Raw genomic sequence first — 14,046 nt, forward strand, 5'->3', positions numbered from 1 at the left:
ACATTTTTGGTCATTACAACCAGTGCTGCTATTAATATTCTTGTATATATCTCCTTGTACAAATATACTAAAGTTTCTCTACAGCAGTGGTTCTCAAACTTGACCATGCATTAGAATCACCTGGAGGGCTATTTAAACATAGATTGCTGGGTGTACTGTGTCAGATTCAGGAGGTCTGAGGTGGGTCCCAAGAATTTGCATTTCTAACAAGTGCTCAAGTGCTAGTGATCTATTGATTCAAAAACTAACTGCTTCAGAGTCCATACAGTCAGCCCTCCATATCTGTGGGTTTTGCATTCACAGATTCAGCCTACCATGGATCAAAAATAATTCAGGAAGAGAAAATTCCCCAAAGCAAAACTTGTACTTGCCTGGCTCCAGCAACTACTTACATAGAATTTATACTATGTTTACAACTATTTTCCTAACATTTACATTATATTAGGTATTATAAGTAATCTAGAGATGATTTAAGGTATACGGTGGAGGATGTGCTGTGCATAGGTTATATGCAAATATTATGCCATTTTATATAAGGGACTTGAGCATCTGCAGGTTTTGGTATCCATGGGGGGGGGGTCCTGGACGCAATCCTCCACGAATACTAAGGGAGAATTGTATAGGTCTAGCTGTGGAATTGCTGGAGTGTGATAGAGAATGCACATTTTCAACTTTGCTAGGTAATGCTAGATTGTTTGCCTACCAGCAGTGTGAAAGAGAATGGTCAGACTTGACTTTTTGCCAGATTGGTGGGTGTTAATGGTGGAAAAGGGAAATCTGTGTGCCTTTTTTCATGTTGAAACTTTCAGAATATGTGGAACTTGATCGTTCTCTTTTTTTTTTGGCCACACCTTGTGGCTTGTGGGATTTTAGTTCCCCGACCAGGGATCGAAGCTGGGCCCTCAGCAGTGAGAGCGCGGAGTCCTAACTACTGGACTGCCAGGGAATTCTGAAACTTGCTCATTTTAAGTAAGGAATGTTGTCCAGGATGCAGGACACACACGCACACGCGTGCACACACACAGTATTCCATAGAAAAACCTGTGTGTGCCGATCAAGTTCAGTTTCAGTTGCTTAAGAATCTTGGATAAAAAATGGGCAGAAGACCTAAACAGACGTTTCTTGAAAGAAGATATACAGATTGCCAACAAACACATGAAAGGATGCTCAACATCACTAATCATTAGAGAAATGCAAATCAAAACTACAATGAGGTATCACCTCACACCAGTCAGAATGGCCATCATCAAAAAACCTACAAACAATAAATGCTGGAGAGGGTGTGGAGAAAAGGGAATCCTCCTGCACTTTTGGTGGGAGTGTAAATTTATACAGCCACTATGGGAAACAGTTTGGAGGTTCCTTAAAAAACTAAAAATAGAACTACCATACGACCCAGCAGTCCCACTACTGGGCATATACCCTGAGAAAACCATAATTCAAAAAGAGTCATGTACCACAGTGTTCATTGCAGCACTCTTTACAATAGCCAGGACATGGAAGCAACCTAAGTGTCCATCGACAGATGAGTGGATAAAGATGTGGCACATATATACAATGGAATATTACTCAGCCATAAAAATAAACGAAATTGAGTTATTTGTAGTGAGTTAAAAAAAAAATGGTTCTGAAGAACCTAGGGGCAGGACAGGAATAAAGACGCAGATGTAAAGAATGGACTTGAGGACACGGGGAGGGGGAAGGGTAAGCTGGGATGAAGTGAGAGAGTGGCATGGACATATATACACTACCAAACGTAAAATAGATAGCTAGTGGGAAGCAGCCGCATAGCACAGGGAGATCAGCTCATGCTTTGTGTCCACCTAGAGGGGTGGGATAGGGAGGGTGGGAGGGAGACGCAAGAGGGAAGACATATGGGGACATATGTATATGTATACCTGATTCACTTTGTTATAAAGCAGAAACTAACACACGATTGTAAAGCACTTATAGTCCAATAAAGATGTTAAAAAAAGAAAGAATCTTGGATAATTACTGCAATTTCTAATATTTTTATCTTCCATTGGCCTTAAAAAAAAAAATCCAAGGAGAAATTCCACTTTAATGAGAAGACTTGTTTAAATTGAAGACACCTCTTTTAATGGAGAACAGTTTCTCAGGGACCTCCCTGGCAGTCCATTGGTTAAGACTTCGAGTTTCCAATGTGGGGTTGGGGGTGTGCTGGTTTGATCCCTGGTCGGGGAACTAAGATCCCACGTGCTGTGTGGCGTGGTGTTGGGGGAGGGTGGGAGTTTCGCAATTAGTGCAGAAGGGTAATTTGGAGAAAAGCTGATTAGGTATCACAGTAGTTTTATTGCATTCCTAAGAGAAACTCCTTGAAAGCCAGATCCAAGTTGACTTTTTGTTTCACAAGTTCACGTTCTAGATGAGAAGCTGCTTCAGAGTTGGCCCCCTGGTTCAGGAATGTTGCTGTCAGAGTTACTATTCGAGCAAATATGTGTCAGGGTCCCGCTTCTGTCAGATAGGGTTGAACCCTCCCAGTAGTGCGGTGTACCCCAAGAGCGTTGTCCCAGGTCTAGGTGTTCAGTGGGCTTTGGGGTTTGTTGTCCTGTGACTGGACAGTAATGGTTGCCTGTCTTTCAGCTTTCATGACGCTGGTGATCATATTGCTGCACATGTTCTGGGGCATTGTGTTTTTTGATGGCTGTGAGAAGAAAAAGTGGTACACCCTGCTTGCAGTGCTTCTGACGCATCTGCTGGTGTCAGCCCTGGTGAGTATTGCTACCGTGCTCAAGCTGGTTTTTGGAGCTCAAGTCTGCATATCTAAAGTGGTAGATTCCACTCTGAATGAAATACATGCTCATAGGAAAATGAGGAAATTCAGAAAAGTCATTTAAAAGAATGAGTGAATGAATGATAGATAAATCATCTATTTCTTACCATAGAAAGATAACTATTAATTTGTTGGTTGATCTCATAAAAGTTTTTTGGTTTTTTTTTTCATATGTGTCTCTCTTTTAATGGGTAGAGTCAAACTGAAATAGGCTTGCATTATGCTTATGTTATGTAACACATCTTAAACAATTTCCATGTTATTATAAATCCTTTTAATATTTAAGTTTTAGTGGCTTTAGATCATTACATAAAGTTATAGTTTGCTTAACTGATTGATAACTTGTTTTTCTACTTTTGGTTATTATAATGCTGTCTGGAACAACTTTGTATGTGAAACTTTTTCAATACATTGTTTAGAGTCCAAGGAATGGATTTTTGAAGTCAAATGGTGTGAATATTTTTAAAGCCCTTGATGCAAATTGCTAAAATACTCTCTACAAGGGTTGTACTATTTTTACGCATTCTGATGAATGTCAAGAGTGCCCATCTTACTAAACTCTCCTCACTGACATTATAATGCCAGTTTTCAAAAGTAATTTAAAACGAATACTTGACTAGATGTATTGTTTAAGCACTGTTTAATGCTTTGGTCTTAGTTTAATTGTAACATGTCATGTACTTGCAACAGAATTATCCCAGCCACTGCTTTGTCCAGACGTTTATCATTTCTCACCTACAGTATTGAAAAGCTTCCTTTTGATGGTGTCCTGCCTCATGTTTCTCTCCTCTCCATCCATTTAGAGTTCATATCAGGTTTTCTTATACTGGGCTTCTTGTTCGCTGTTCCATCTAAAAAATAATCTTATTGCCTTTCTTACCTAAAACCTTTCAGTCATACAGGATGCTAAAGTTACCCTTAATATGATGGCAGCTACATAAAGTCAAATCTTTTTTTGTTTTTTAATTTTTTAATTTTATTTATTTTTTTATAGAGCAGGTTCTTATTAATCATACATTTTATACACATCAGTGTATACATGTCAATCGCAATCGCCCAATTCATCACACCACCACCCCAGCCCCCCGCCGCTTTCCCCCCTTGGTGTCCATATGTTTGTTCTCTACATCTGTGTCTCAATTTCTGCCCTGCAAACTGGTTCATCTGTACCATTTTTCTAAGTTCAACATATATGTGTTAATATACTATATTTGTTTTTCTCTTTCTGACTTACTTCACTCTAAATGACAGTCTCTAGATCCATCCATGTCTCAACAAATGACCCAGTTTTGTTCCCTTTTATGGCTGAATAATATTCCATTGTATATATGTACCGTATCTTCTTCATCCATTCGTCTGTCGATGGGCATTTAGGTTGCTTCCATGACCTGGCTATTGTAAATAGTGCTGCAGTGAACATTGGGGTACATGTGTCTTTTTGAATTATGGTTTTCTCAGGGTATATGCCCAGTACTGGGATTGCTGGATCATATGATAATTCTGTTTCTGGTTTTTTAAGGAACCTCCATACTGTTCTCCATAGTGGCTGTATCAATTTACATTCCCACCAACAGTGCAAGAGGGTTCCCTTTTCTCCACACCCTCTCCAGCATTTGTTGTTTGTAGATTTTCTGATGACGCCCATTCTAACTGGTGTGAGGTGGTACCTCATTGTAGTTTTGATTTGCATTTCTCTAATAATTAGTGATGTTGAGCATCTTTTCATGTGCTTCTTGGCCATCTGTATGTCTTCTTTGGAGAAATGTCTGTTTAGGTCTTCTGCCCATTTTTGGATTGGGTTGTTTGTTTCTTTAATATTGAGCTGCATGAGCTGTTTATATATTTTGGAGATTAACCCTTTGTCCGTTGATTCATTTGCAAATATTTTCTCCCATTCTGAGGGTTGTCTTTTCGTCTTGTTTATGGTTTCCTTTGCTGTGCAAAAGCTTTTAAGTTTCATTAGGTCCCATTTGTTTATTTTTGTTTTTATTTCCATTACTCTAGGAGGTAGATCAAAAAAGATCTTGCTGTGATTTATGTCAAAGAGTGTCCTTCCTCTGTTTTCCTCTAAGAGCTTTATAGTGTTGTCCGGTCTTACATTTAGGTCTCTAATCCATTTTGAGTTTATTTTTGTGTGTGGTGTTAGGGAGTGTTCTAATTTCATTCTTTTACATGTAGCTGCCCAGTTTTCCCAGCACCACTTATTGAAGAGACTGTCTTTTCTCCGTTGTGTATCCTTGCCTCCTTTGTCATAGATTAGTTGACCACATGTGCGTGGGTTAATCTCTGGGCTTTCTATCTTGTTCCATTGATCTATGTTTCTGTTTTTGTGCCAGTACCATATTGTCTTGATTACTGTAGCTTTGTAGTATAGTCTGAAGTCAGGGAGTCTGATTCCTCCAGCTCCGTTTTTTTCCCTCAAGACTGCTTTGGCTATTCGGGGTCTTTTGTGTCTCCATACAAATTTTAAGATGATTTGTTCTAGTTCCGTAAAAAATGCCATTGGTAATTGGATAGGGATTGCATTGAATCTGTCGATTGCTTTGTGTAGTAGAGTCATTTTCACAGTATTGATTCTTCCAATCTAAGAACATGGTATATCTCTCCATCTGTTGGTATCATCTTTAATTTCTTTCATCAGTGTCTTATAGTTTTCTGCATACAGGTCTTTTGTCTCCCTAGGTAGGTTTATTCCTAGGTATTTTATTCTTTTTGTTGCAATGGTAAATGCGAGTGTTTCCATAATTTCTCTTTCAGATTTTTCATCATTAGTGTATAGGAATGCGAGAGATTTCTGTGCATTAATTTTGTATCCTGCAACTTTACCAAATTCATTGATTAGCTCTAGTAGTTTTCTGGTGGCATCTTTAGGATTCTCTATGTATAGTATCATGTCATCCGCAAACAGTGACAGTTTTACTTCTTCTTTTCCAATTTGTATTCCTTTTATTTCTCTTTCTTCTCTGATTGCCATGGCTAGGACTTCCAAAACTATGTTGAATAATAGTGGTGAGAGTGGACCTCCTTGTCTCATTCCTGATCTTAGAGGGAATGCTTTCAGTTTTTCACCATTGAGAATGATGTTTGCTGTGGGTTTGTCATATATGGCCTTTATTATGTTGAGGTAGGTTCCCTCTATGCCCACTTTCTGGAGAGTTTTTATCAGAAATGGGTGTTGAATTTTGTCAAAAGCTTTTTCTGCATCTATTGAGATGATCATATGGTTTTTCTTCAATTTGTTAATGTGGTGTATCACATTGATTGATTTGCGTATATTGAAGAATCCTTGCATCCCTGGGATAAATCCCACTTGATCGTGGTGTATGATACTTTTAATGTGTTGTTGGATTCTGTTTGCTAGTATTTTGTTGAGGATTTTTGCATCTATATTCATCAGTGATATTGGTCTGGAATTTTCTTTTTTTGTAGTATGTTTGTCTGCTTTTGGTATCAGGGTGATGGTGGCCTCATAGAATGAGTTTGGGAGTGTTCTTTCCTCTGCAAGTTTTTGGAAGAGTTTGAGAACGATGGGTGTTAGCTCTTCTCTAAATGTTTGATAGAATTCACCTATGAAGCCATCTGGTCCTGGACTTTTGTTTGTTGGAAGATTTTTAATCACAGTTTCAATTTCATTACTTGTGATTGGTCTGTTCATATTTTCTATTTCTTCCTGGTTCAGTCTTGGAAGGTTATACCTTTCTAAGAATTTGTCCATTTCTTCCAGGTTGTCCATTTTATTGGCATAGAGTTGCTTGTAGTAGTCTCTTAGGATGCTTTGTATTTCTGCGGTGTCTGTTGTAACTTCTCCTTTTTCATTTCTAATTTTATTGATTTGAGTCCTCTCCCTCTTTTTCTTGATGAGTCTGGCCAATCGTTTATCAATTTTGTTTATCTTCTCAAAGAACCAGCTTTTAGTTTTATTGATCTTTGCTATTGTTTTCTTTGTTTCTGTTTCATTTATTTCTGCTCTGATCTGTATGATTTCTTTCCTTCTGCTAACTTTGGGTTTTGTTTGTGCTTCTTTCTCTAGTTCCTTCAGGTGTAAGGTTAGATTGTTTAGTTGAGATTTTTCTTGTTTCCTGAGGTGGGCTTGTATAGCTATAAACCTCCCTCTTAGAACTGCTTTTGCTGCATCCCATAGGTTTTGGATTGTCGTGTTTTCATTGTCATTTGTCTCTAGGTATTTTTTGATTTCCTCTTTGATTTCTTCAGTGATCTCTCGGTTATTTAGTAACATATTGTTTAGCCTCCATGTGTTTGTGTTTTTTACGTTATTTTCCCTGTAGTTGATTTCTAATCTCATAGCATTATGATCAGAAAGGATGCTTGATATGATTTCAATTTTCTTATATTTACTGAGGCTTGATTTGTGACCCAAGATGTGATCTATCCTGGAGAATGTTCTGTGCGCACTTGAGAAGAAAGTGTAATCTGCTGTTTTTGGATGGAGTGTCCTATAAATATCAGTTAAATCTATCTGGTCTATTGTGTCATTTAAAGCTTCTGTTTCCTTATTTATTTTCATTTTGGATGATATGTCCATTGGTGTAAGTGAGGTGTTAAAGTCCCCCACTATTATTGTGTTACTGTCGATTTCCTCTTTTATAGCTGTTAGCAGTTGCCTTATGTATTGAGGTGCTCCTATGTTGGGTGTCTATATATTTATAATTGTTATATCTTGTTCTTGGATTGATCCCTTGATCATTATGTAGAGTCCTTGCTTGTGTCTTGTAACATTCTTTATTTTAAAGTCTATTTTATCTGATATGAATATTGCTACTCCAGCTTTCTTCTGATTTCCATTTGCATGGAATATCTTTCTCCATCCCCTCACTTTCAGTCTGTATGTGTCCCTAGGTCTGAAGTGGGTCTCTTATAGATAGCATATAGATGGGTCTTGTTTTTGTATCCATTCAGCAAGCCTGTGTCTTTTGGTTGGACCATTTAATCCATTCACGTTTAAGGTAATTATCAATATGTATGTTCCTATGACCATTTTCTTAATTGTTTTGGGTTTGTTTTTGTAGATCCTTTTCTTCTCTTGTGTTTCCCACTTAGAGAAGTTCCTTTAGCATTTGTTTTAGAGCTGGTTTGGTGGTGCTGAATTCTCTTAGCTTTTGCTTGTCTGTAAAGCTTTTGATTTCTCCATCGAATCTGAATGAGATCCTTGCCAGGTAGAGTAATCTTGGTTTTAGGTTCTTCCCTTTCTTCACTTTAAGTATATCATGCCACTCCCTTCTGGTTTGTGGAGTTTCTGCTGAGAAATCAGCTGTTAACCTTATGGGAGTTCCCTTGTATGTTATTTGTCATTTTTCCCTTGTTGCTTTCAATAATTTTTCTTTGTCTTTAATTTTTGCCAATTTGATTACTATGTGTCTTGGTGTGTGTCTCCTTGGGTTTATCCTGTATGGGACTCTCTGCGCCTCCTGGACTTGGGTGGCTATTTCCTTTCCCATGTTAGGGAAGTTTCCGACTATAATCTCTTCAGATATTTTCTCTGGTCCTTTCTCTCTCTCTTCTCCTTCTGGGACCCCTATAATGCGAATGTTGTTGTGTTTAATGGTTGTCCCAGAGGTCTCTTAGGCTGTCTTCATTTCTTTTCATTCTTTTTTCTTTATTCTGTTCTGCAGCAGTGAATTCCACCATTCTGTCTTCCAGGTCACTTATCCGTTCTTCTGCCTCAGTTATTCTGCTATTGATTCCTTCTAGTGTAGTTTTCATTTCAGTTATTGTATTGTTCATCTCTGTTTGTTTGTTCTTTAATTCTTCTAGGTCTTTGTTAAACATTTCTTGCATCTCGTCGATCTTTGCCTCCATTCTTTTTCCAGGGTCCTGGATCATCTTCACTATCATTATTCTGAATTCTTTTTCTGGAAGGTTGCCTATCTCTACTTCATTTAGTTGTTTTTCTGGGGTTTTATCTTGTGCCTTCATCTGGTACATAGCCCTCTGCCTTTTCATCTTGTCTATCTTTCTGTGAATGTGGATTTTGTTCCACAGGCTGCAGGACTGTAGTTCTTGTTTCTGCTGTCTGCCCTCTGGTGGATGTGGCTATCTAAGAGGCTTGTGCAAGTTTCCTGGTGGGAGGGACTGGTGGTGGGTAGAGCTGACTGTTGCTCTGGTGGGCAGAGCTCAGTAAAACTTTAATCTGCTTAAGGTTGGGGCTGGGTTCCCTCGCTCTTGGTTGTTTGGCCCGAGGCAACCCAACACTGGAGCCTACCTGGGGTCTTTGGTGGGACTAATGGCGGACTCTGGGAGAGCTCACACCAAGGAGTACTTGCCAGAACCTCTGCTGCCAGTGTCCTTGTCCCCACGGTGAGCCACAGCCACCCCCCGCCCCGCCTCTGCAGCAGACCCTCCAACACTAGCTGGTAGGTCTGGTTCAGTCTCCCCTGGGGTCACTGCTCCTTCCCCTGCGTCCCGATGTGCACACTACTTTGTGTGTGCCCTCCAAGAGTGGAGTCTCTGTTTCCCCCAGTCCTGTCAAAGTCCTGCAATCAAATCCCACTAGGCTTCAAAGTTTCATTCTCTAGGAATTCCTCCTCCCATTGCTGCACCCCCAGGTTGGGAAGCCTGACGTGGGGCTCAGAACCTTCACTCCAGTGGGTGGACTTCTGTGGTATAAGTGTTCTCCAGTCTGTGAGTCACCCACGCAGCAGTTATGGGATTTGATTTTACTGTGATTGCGCCCCTCCTGCCATCTCATGGTGGCTTCTCCTTCGTCTTTGGATGTGGGGTATCTTTTTTGGTGAGTTCCAGTGTCCTCCTGTCGATGATTGTCCAGCAGCTAGTTGTGATTTTGGTGTTCTCGCAAGAGGGAGTGAGAGCACGTCCTTCTACTCCGCCATCTTGGTTCAGGGCCGTAAAGTCAAATCTTAATGGATAAAACACTGGCGAGAGAGTGCGTTAAAATATTAACAGCTTTCATCTTTGGGTAGATTCTTTTATTCTTTACGGTTTTTGGCATGTTCCAAATTTTCTACTGTGTACACTTTAATGAACATAAAGGAAGTTGCAAGGAAAAGGAAGTATTCTTCTTATGGATCCAATTGGCCATTCATTCATTCAACAAATAGCCTTCTATGTTCCAGGCACTGTTCTAGGCGAACAAAACAATTTAGTGAAAAAAAGAAAGACCCTGCCTTTACCATCTAGTGGAGAGAGAGGCAGTAAGCAATAGACATAATAAAAAGAAGTTTTATAGTATTTTAGAAATTGATAGGTGTTGTGGGAAAAAAGGGAAAGTAGAGCAGGTTAAAAGGGTTCCAGATTGTGTGGGCTGGGGATGTTGAATTTTTGAACTATATAGTCAAAAGTAGGCTTCATTGTGAAGGTGACATCTGAACAAAGAAGTGAAGTTGGCCATGTGGCTGTCTGGAGAAAGAGCATCCAAGACTAAAACAGCCAGTGGCAAAGTCCTAAGACTAAAGAACATGCTTGGCATGTTTATGGAAGTGAGGGTGGCCAGACCCCGTGAGCCTGGGGAAGTTAGTAGCAGATACTGTCACAGATTTGAAGTTGGGGACGGAAGTAGAGGTTGGAAATGAGAACCACATCTAGATAATGCAAGACTTGAGCTTTTTACTGTCAATGAAATGGGAGTCATTGTAGGGTGTTGAATACAGGGACATGACTTGAATCACATTTTAAAAGGATCATTTTGACTGCTGTGTTCAGAGTAGACTGTAATGGGGGAAGGGATTACAGTCATCAGGAGAAGGATGGTGACAACTTGGGTGAGAGAGCAGTGGAAATAATGAGAAATGTTCAGATTCAGGACATATTTTTGAAAGTAGAGCCAACAGTATTTCCTGACAGACTGGATAAGGCAAGGGAGAGAAAGAAGAGGAGCCAAGGATGTCGTCACAGTTTTTGGCCTGGATAACTAGAAGGATGGAGTTGCCACCAGCTGGGATGGAGAAGCTTGTGAGGGAGATCAGGAGTTCTCTTTGGGCACGTTACCTTGGGGGCGCCTCTTGGGCATTCAAGTGGAGAAGTCAGTTAGGCAGTTGGATGAAAAAGTCTGGAGTTTGGGAGAGAAATCCAGGCTCGAAGAGATGATTACAAGAAGTGAATATAAGCAGAGAAGAGAAGAGGCCCAAGGACTAAGGCCTGGGGCATTCCAGCCTCGAGACTGGGGCAAGAAGAGGAGCCAGCCAAGGAAACTGAGAAGGAGCAACTTAGTGAAGTAGAAGAGCACCAGGAGCCAGGTGTCCTGAAGCCAAGTGTGCTGAGGAGGAGAGAGGGATGGGCTGTAGTAGAGGCCAGTGGAATAAAACCCAGACTTCTTTGTTTGACATAAGCCTCTTACTGGTTTTACTGGTGCAGAACTTACCTCTTGCTGCTCTCCATTGTTCACATCATACACTCCATCTAAATTGATCCAGTGTGGCTCCCCAGCAGGGAGTGCCTTTGTTCATGCTGTTTTATCTGCAATGGCTCCTAACCTAGGTCAGTTTGGAAAACTCCTGAGCATTTCATGTGAGGCCTCCCTGGAAAAGGTGCCCATTTCTGACTCAGCACTATCACTAGCCCTTATTTATAGCTGTGTTATAACCCCTCTCCCCGGCCAGCATTATTTTATTTGATACAGTTTTTACATCTACCTCTCTAATTAGAGTTTGATCATCAGTGATGGGACCTTATCTTGTCACTCTTTGTATCCTGGATCCAAGGGCATGTGCAGGCAGGGTGAGGGTGAGGACAGTGAGGTGCCTTGGAGGCACTCCCCCGCTACCCCTGCTGGGCAGAGGTGACAAACTGACCCAATCAGAGCCTCTTCTTTGTTAAGAAGAACCCATCTCCCCACCTTACCTGGACCCAGAACTGGAAGTATCCTTTCTTCTATCAAAGGCCAGTCCCTCCACTTGGGCTCCAGACCTAATTCCTTCCTACTTAAGGACTTTACTGCTTTGACTGTGCCCTCTCTCCTGTCTCACCAGCCTATCCCTCTCTTCACCAGCATATAGACATATCTTAAATAAAACTCTTCATTATTGCCTGTTCTCTTTCTAGCTATGACTTTTTTTTTCTGCTTCCCATCGCAGCAAAATTTCTCAAAGAGTTATCTCCACAAACTCTGTCTCCGCTTCTTCTCTCATGCTTCTAGTGCATTTTGCCTTCTGTTCAACCACCCTTCTAAGACTGCTTCATTTTTTTATACAGCAGGTTCTTATTAACTCCAAGTCTTTTAAGCTTGGTCTTCCTCAAGTCTTTTGTATCTCATTAAATAGCACCACCATTTACCTAAAGCCAGAAACATGGAAGTCATTCCTGGCCTCTCCCCTTCCCTCACATTCCATCCACCAGCAACTCCCATTGTTTCCTATCATCTGCTCTCTCCATCTCTACCACCATCACCCTGGACTAAGTCACCAACCTGTACTCTCCTCATGCAGTGCAGAGTCTTTCTAACTAGTCTCCCTACTTTCACCATAGCCTCCTTGAATCCATTATCTGCAGTTTAAAAAATCTAAAATCATGGGAATTCCTTGGTGGTCCAGTGGTTACGACTCGGCGCTTTCACTCCCATGGCCCGGGTTCAATCCCTGGTCGGGGAACCAAGATCCCACAAGTGCAGGGCGGCCAAAAAATAAATAAATAAATAATCTAAAATCATTCAGCTCCCCGACCTAAAACCCTTCTGTGCACCTCCATTGCACTGAGGATGAAATTCACACTCCTCACCAACATGCTGGGTAGCTGGCCCCTGCCTTCCTCTCCTATCTCAGTGCTTGCCCTTCCATCCCTACACATCATTTATATCACCTCTCAGGTTCTCAGCTGCAGTGAACTCCTTGCCCTCCTTTGGTTCCCTCCCTTGGTCTACACCAGGCTGGCTCCCTCCTCCTCCTGTTAAGTCTCAGATTAAATGCTGCTTCCTCAGCACCTTCCTTGACCCCCCCATAGGTAGATCGCCTTGTTCTTACCTATGCTAGCACCATCTCAGTTGTAGTTATTCTGTCCTAGCATTCACCACAATTTGGAATTATTTATTTGTTTCTTCATTCATTACTTGTCTCCCTTACTGGTATATAAGCTCCATCAGGATAGGCACTGTGGTCTTCACTAATACCTCGCAGCATCTTATCAGCAGTTTTTAAATGAACTTTTGGAACCCTCAGCAATTGTGCAGCTGAAAAAGATGCTGTTCCCTCACGTTCCCTTAATACTAAGGATTTTTACTAAAGTAACCTGGACTTGTCTCACTTTCTTGCTAACTCTAAGAGCCCGTTAACACAGAAATGGTTAATAACTGGGCCCTGGTTATGTAACATCTATCTTCTGTTGGGTATTTCATTAGGTCTGGCTTCTGATTACCTTCTAGGGTTGCCATTTGAATATATTGGGTTGGCCAAAAAGTTCCTTCAGTTTTTAAGTCAAAATAAAAGACACATATTTCATTTTCACCAAGAACTCTATTGAACAGCGTATTCACTGCTTTGTTCCACTACCTTTTGCTATTTTTCAGGCAACTTCATAATTCTGTCTTCCTAAAACTGATTATCTTTTTGAGCAAAAAACTGTCCCAGGTTCCTTTTACAGTCTTCCAGGGAATTGAAATATTTTCCATTAAGAGAATTTTGTGAAGACCGAAATAAATGGAAATCCGAAGGTGCAATGTGTGGTGAATACAGCGGAAGAATCAGAACTTCCCAGCCAAGCTGTAACAGTTTTTTGCCTGGTCATCAAAGAAACATGTTGTCTTGCATTATCCTGATGGAAGATTATGCTTTTTCTGTTGACTAATTCTGGACGCTTTTCGTCGAGTGCTGCTTTCAGTTGGTCTAATTGGGAGCAGTACTTGTTGGAATTAATCATTTGGCTTTCCGGAAGGAGCTCGTAATAGAGGACTCCCTTCCAAAACCACCATCTACACAACATCACCATCTTTGGATGAAGACCGGCCTTTGGTGTGGTTGGTGGTGGTCCATTTTGCTTGCCCCACGGTCTCTTCCGTTCCACATTATTGTACAGTATCCACTTTTCATTGCCCATCACAATTTGTTTTAAAAACAGAACGTTTTCTTTATGTTTAAGTAGAGAATCGCATGTGGAAATACAGTCAAGAAGGTTTTTTTCACTTAACTTACGTGGAACCCAAACATCAAAGCGATTAACATAACCAAGCTGATGCAAATGATTTTCAACGCTTGATTTGGATACTTTGAGTATGTCGGCTATCTCCTGCGTGGTATAACGTTGATTGTTCTCAATTAATGTCTCGACTTGATCGCTGTCAACTTCACCTG

At 40.7% G+C, this 14,046-nt stretch overlaps 1 protein-coding gene across 3 annotated transcripts in view; it reads left to right on the top strand.

The window, feature by feature from the left end:
* Window positions 1-14,046, top strand: part of APH1B (aph-1 homolog B, gamma-secretase subunit) — a 38,882-nt gene that overhangs the window by 20,178 nt on the left and 4,658 nt on the right. For all 3 annotated transcript variants that reach the window (XM_068553255.1, XM_068553250.1, XM_068553260.1), the window contains one exon: window positions 2,605-2,732. In XM_068553255.1, the coding sequence (XP_068409356.1) occupies window positions 2,605-2,732 (128 nt within the window). The remainder of the gene's footprint in view (window positions 1-2,604; window positions 2,733-14,046) is intronic.

Source organism: Eschrichtius robustus, chromosome 1, assembly GCF_028021215.1.
Source record: "Eschrichtius robustus isolate mEscRob2 chromosome 1, mEscRob2.pri, whole genome shotgun sequence".
Lineage (NCBI taxonomy): Eukaryota > Metazoa > Chordata > Mammalia > Artiodactyla > Eschrichtiidae > Eschrichtius > Eschrichtius robustus.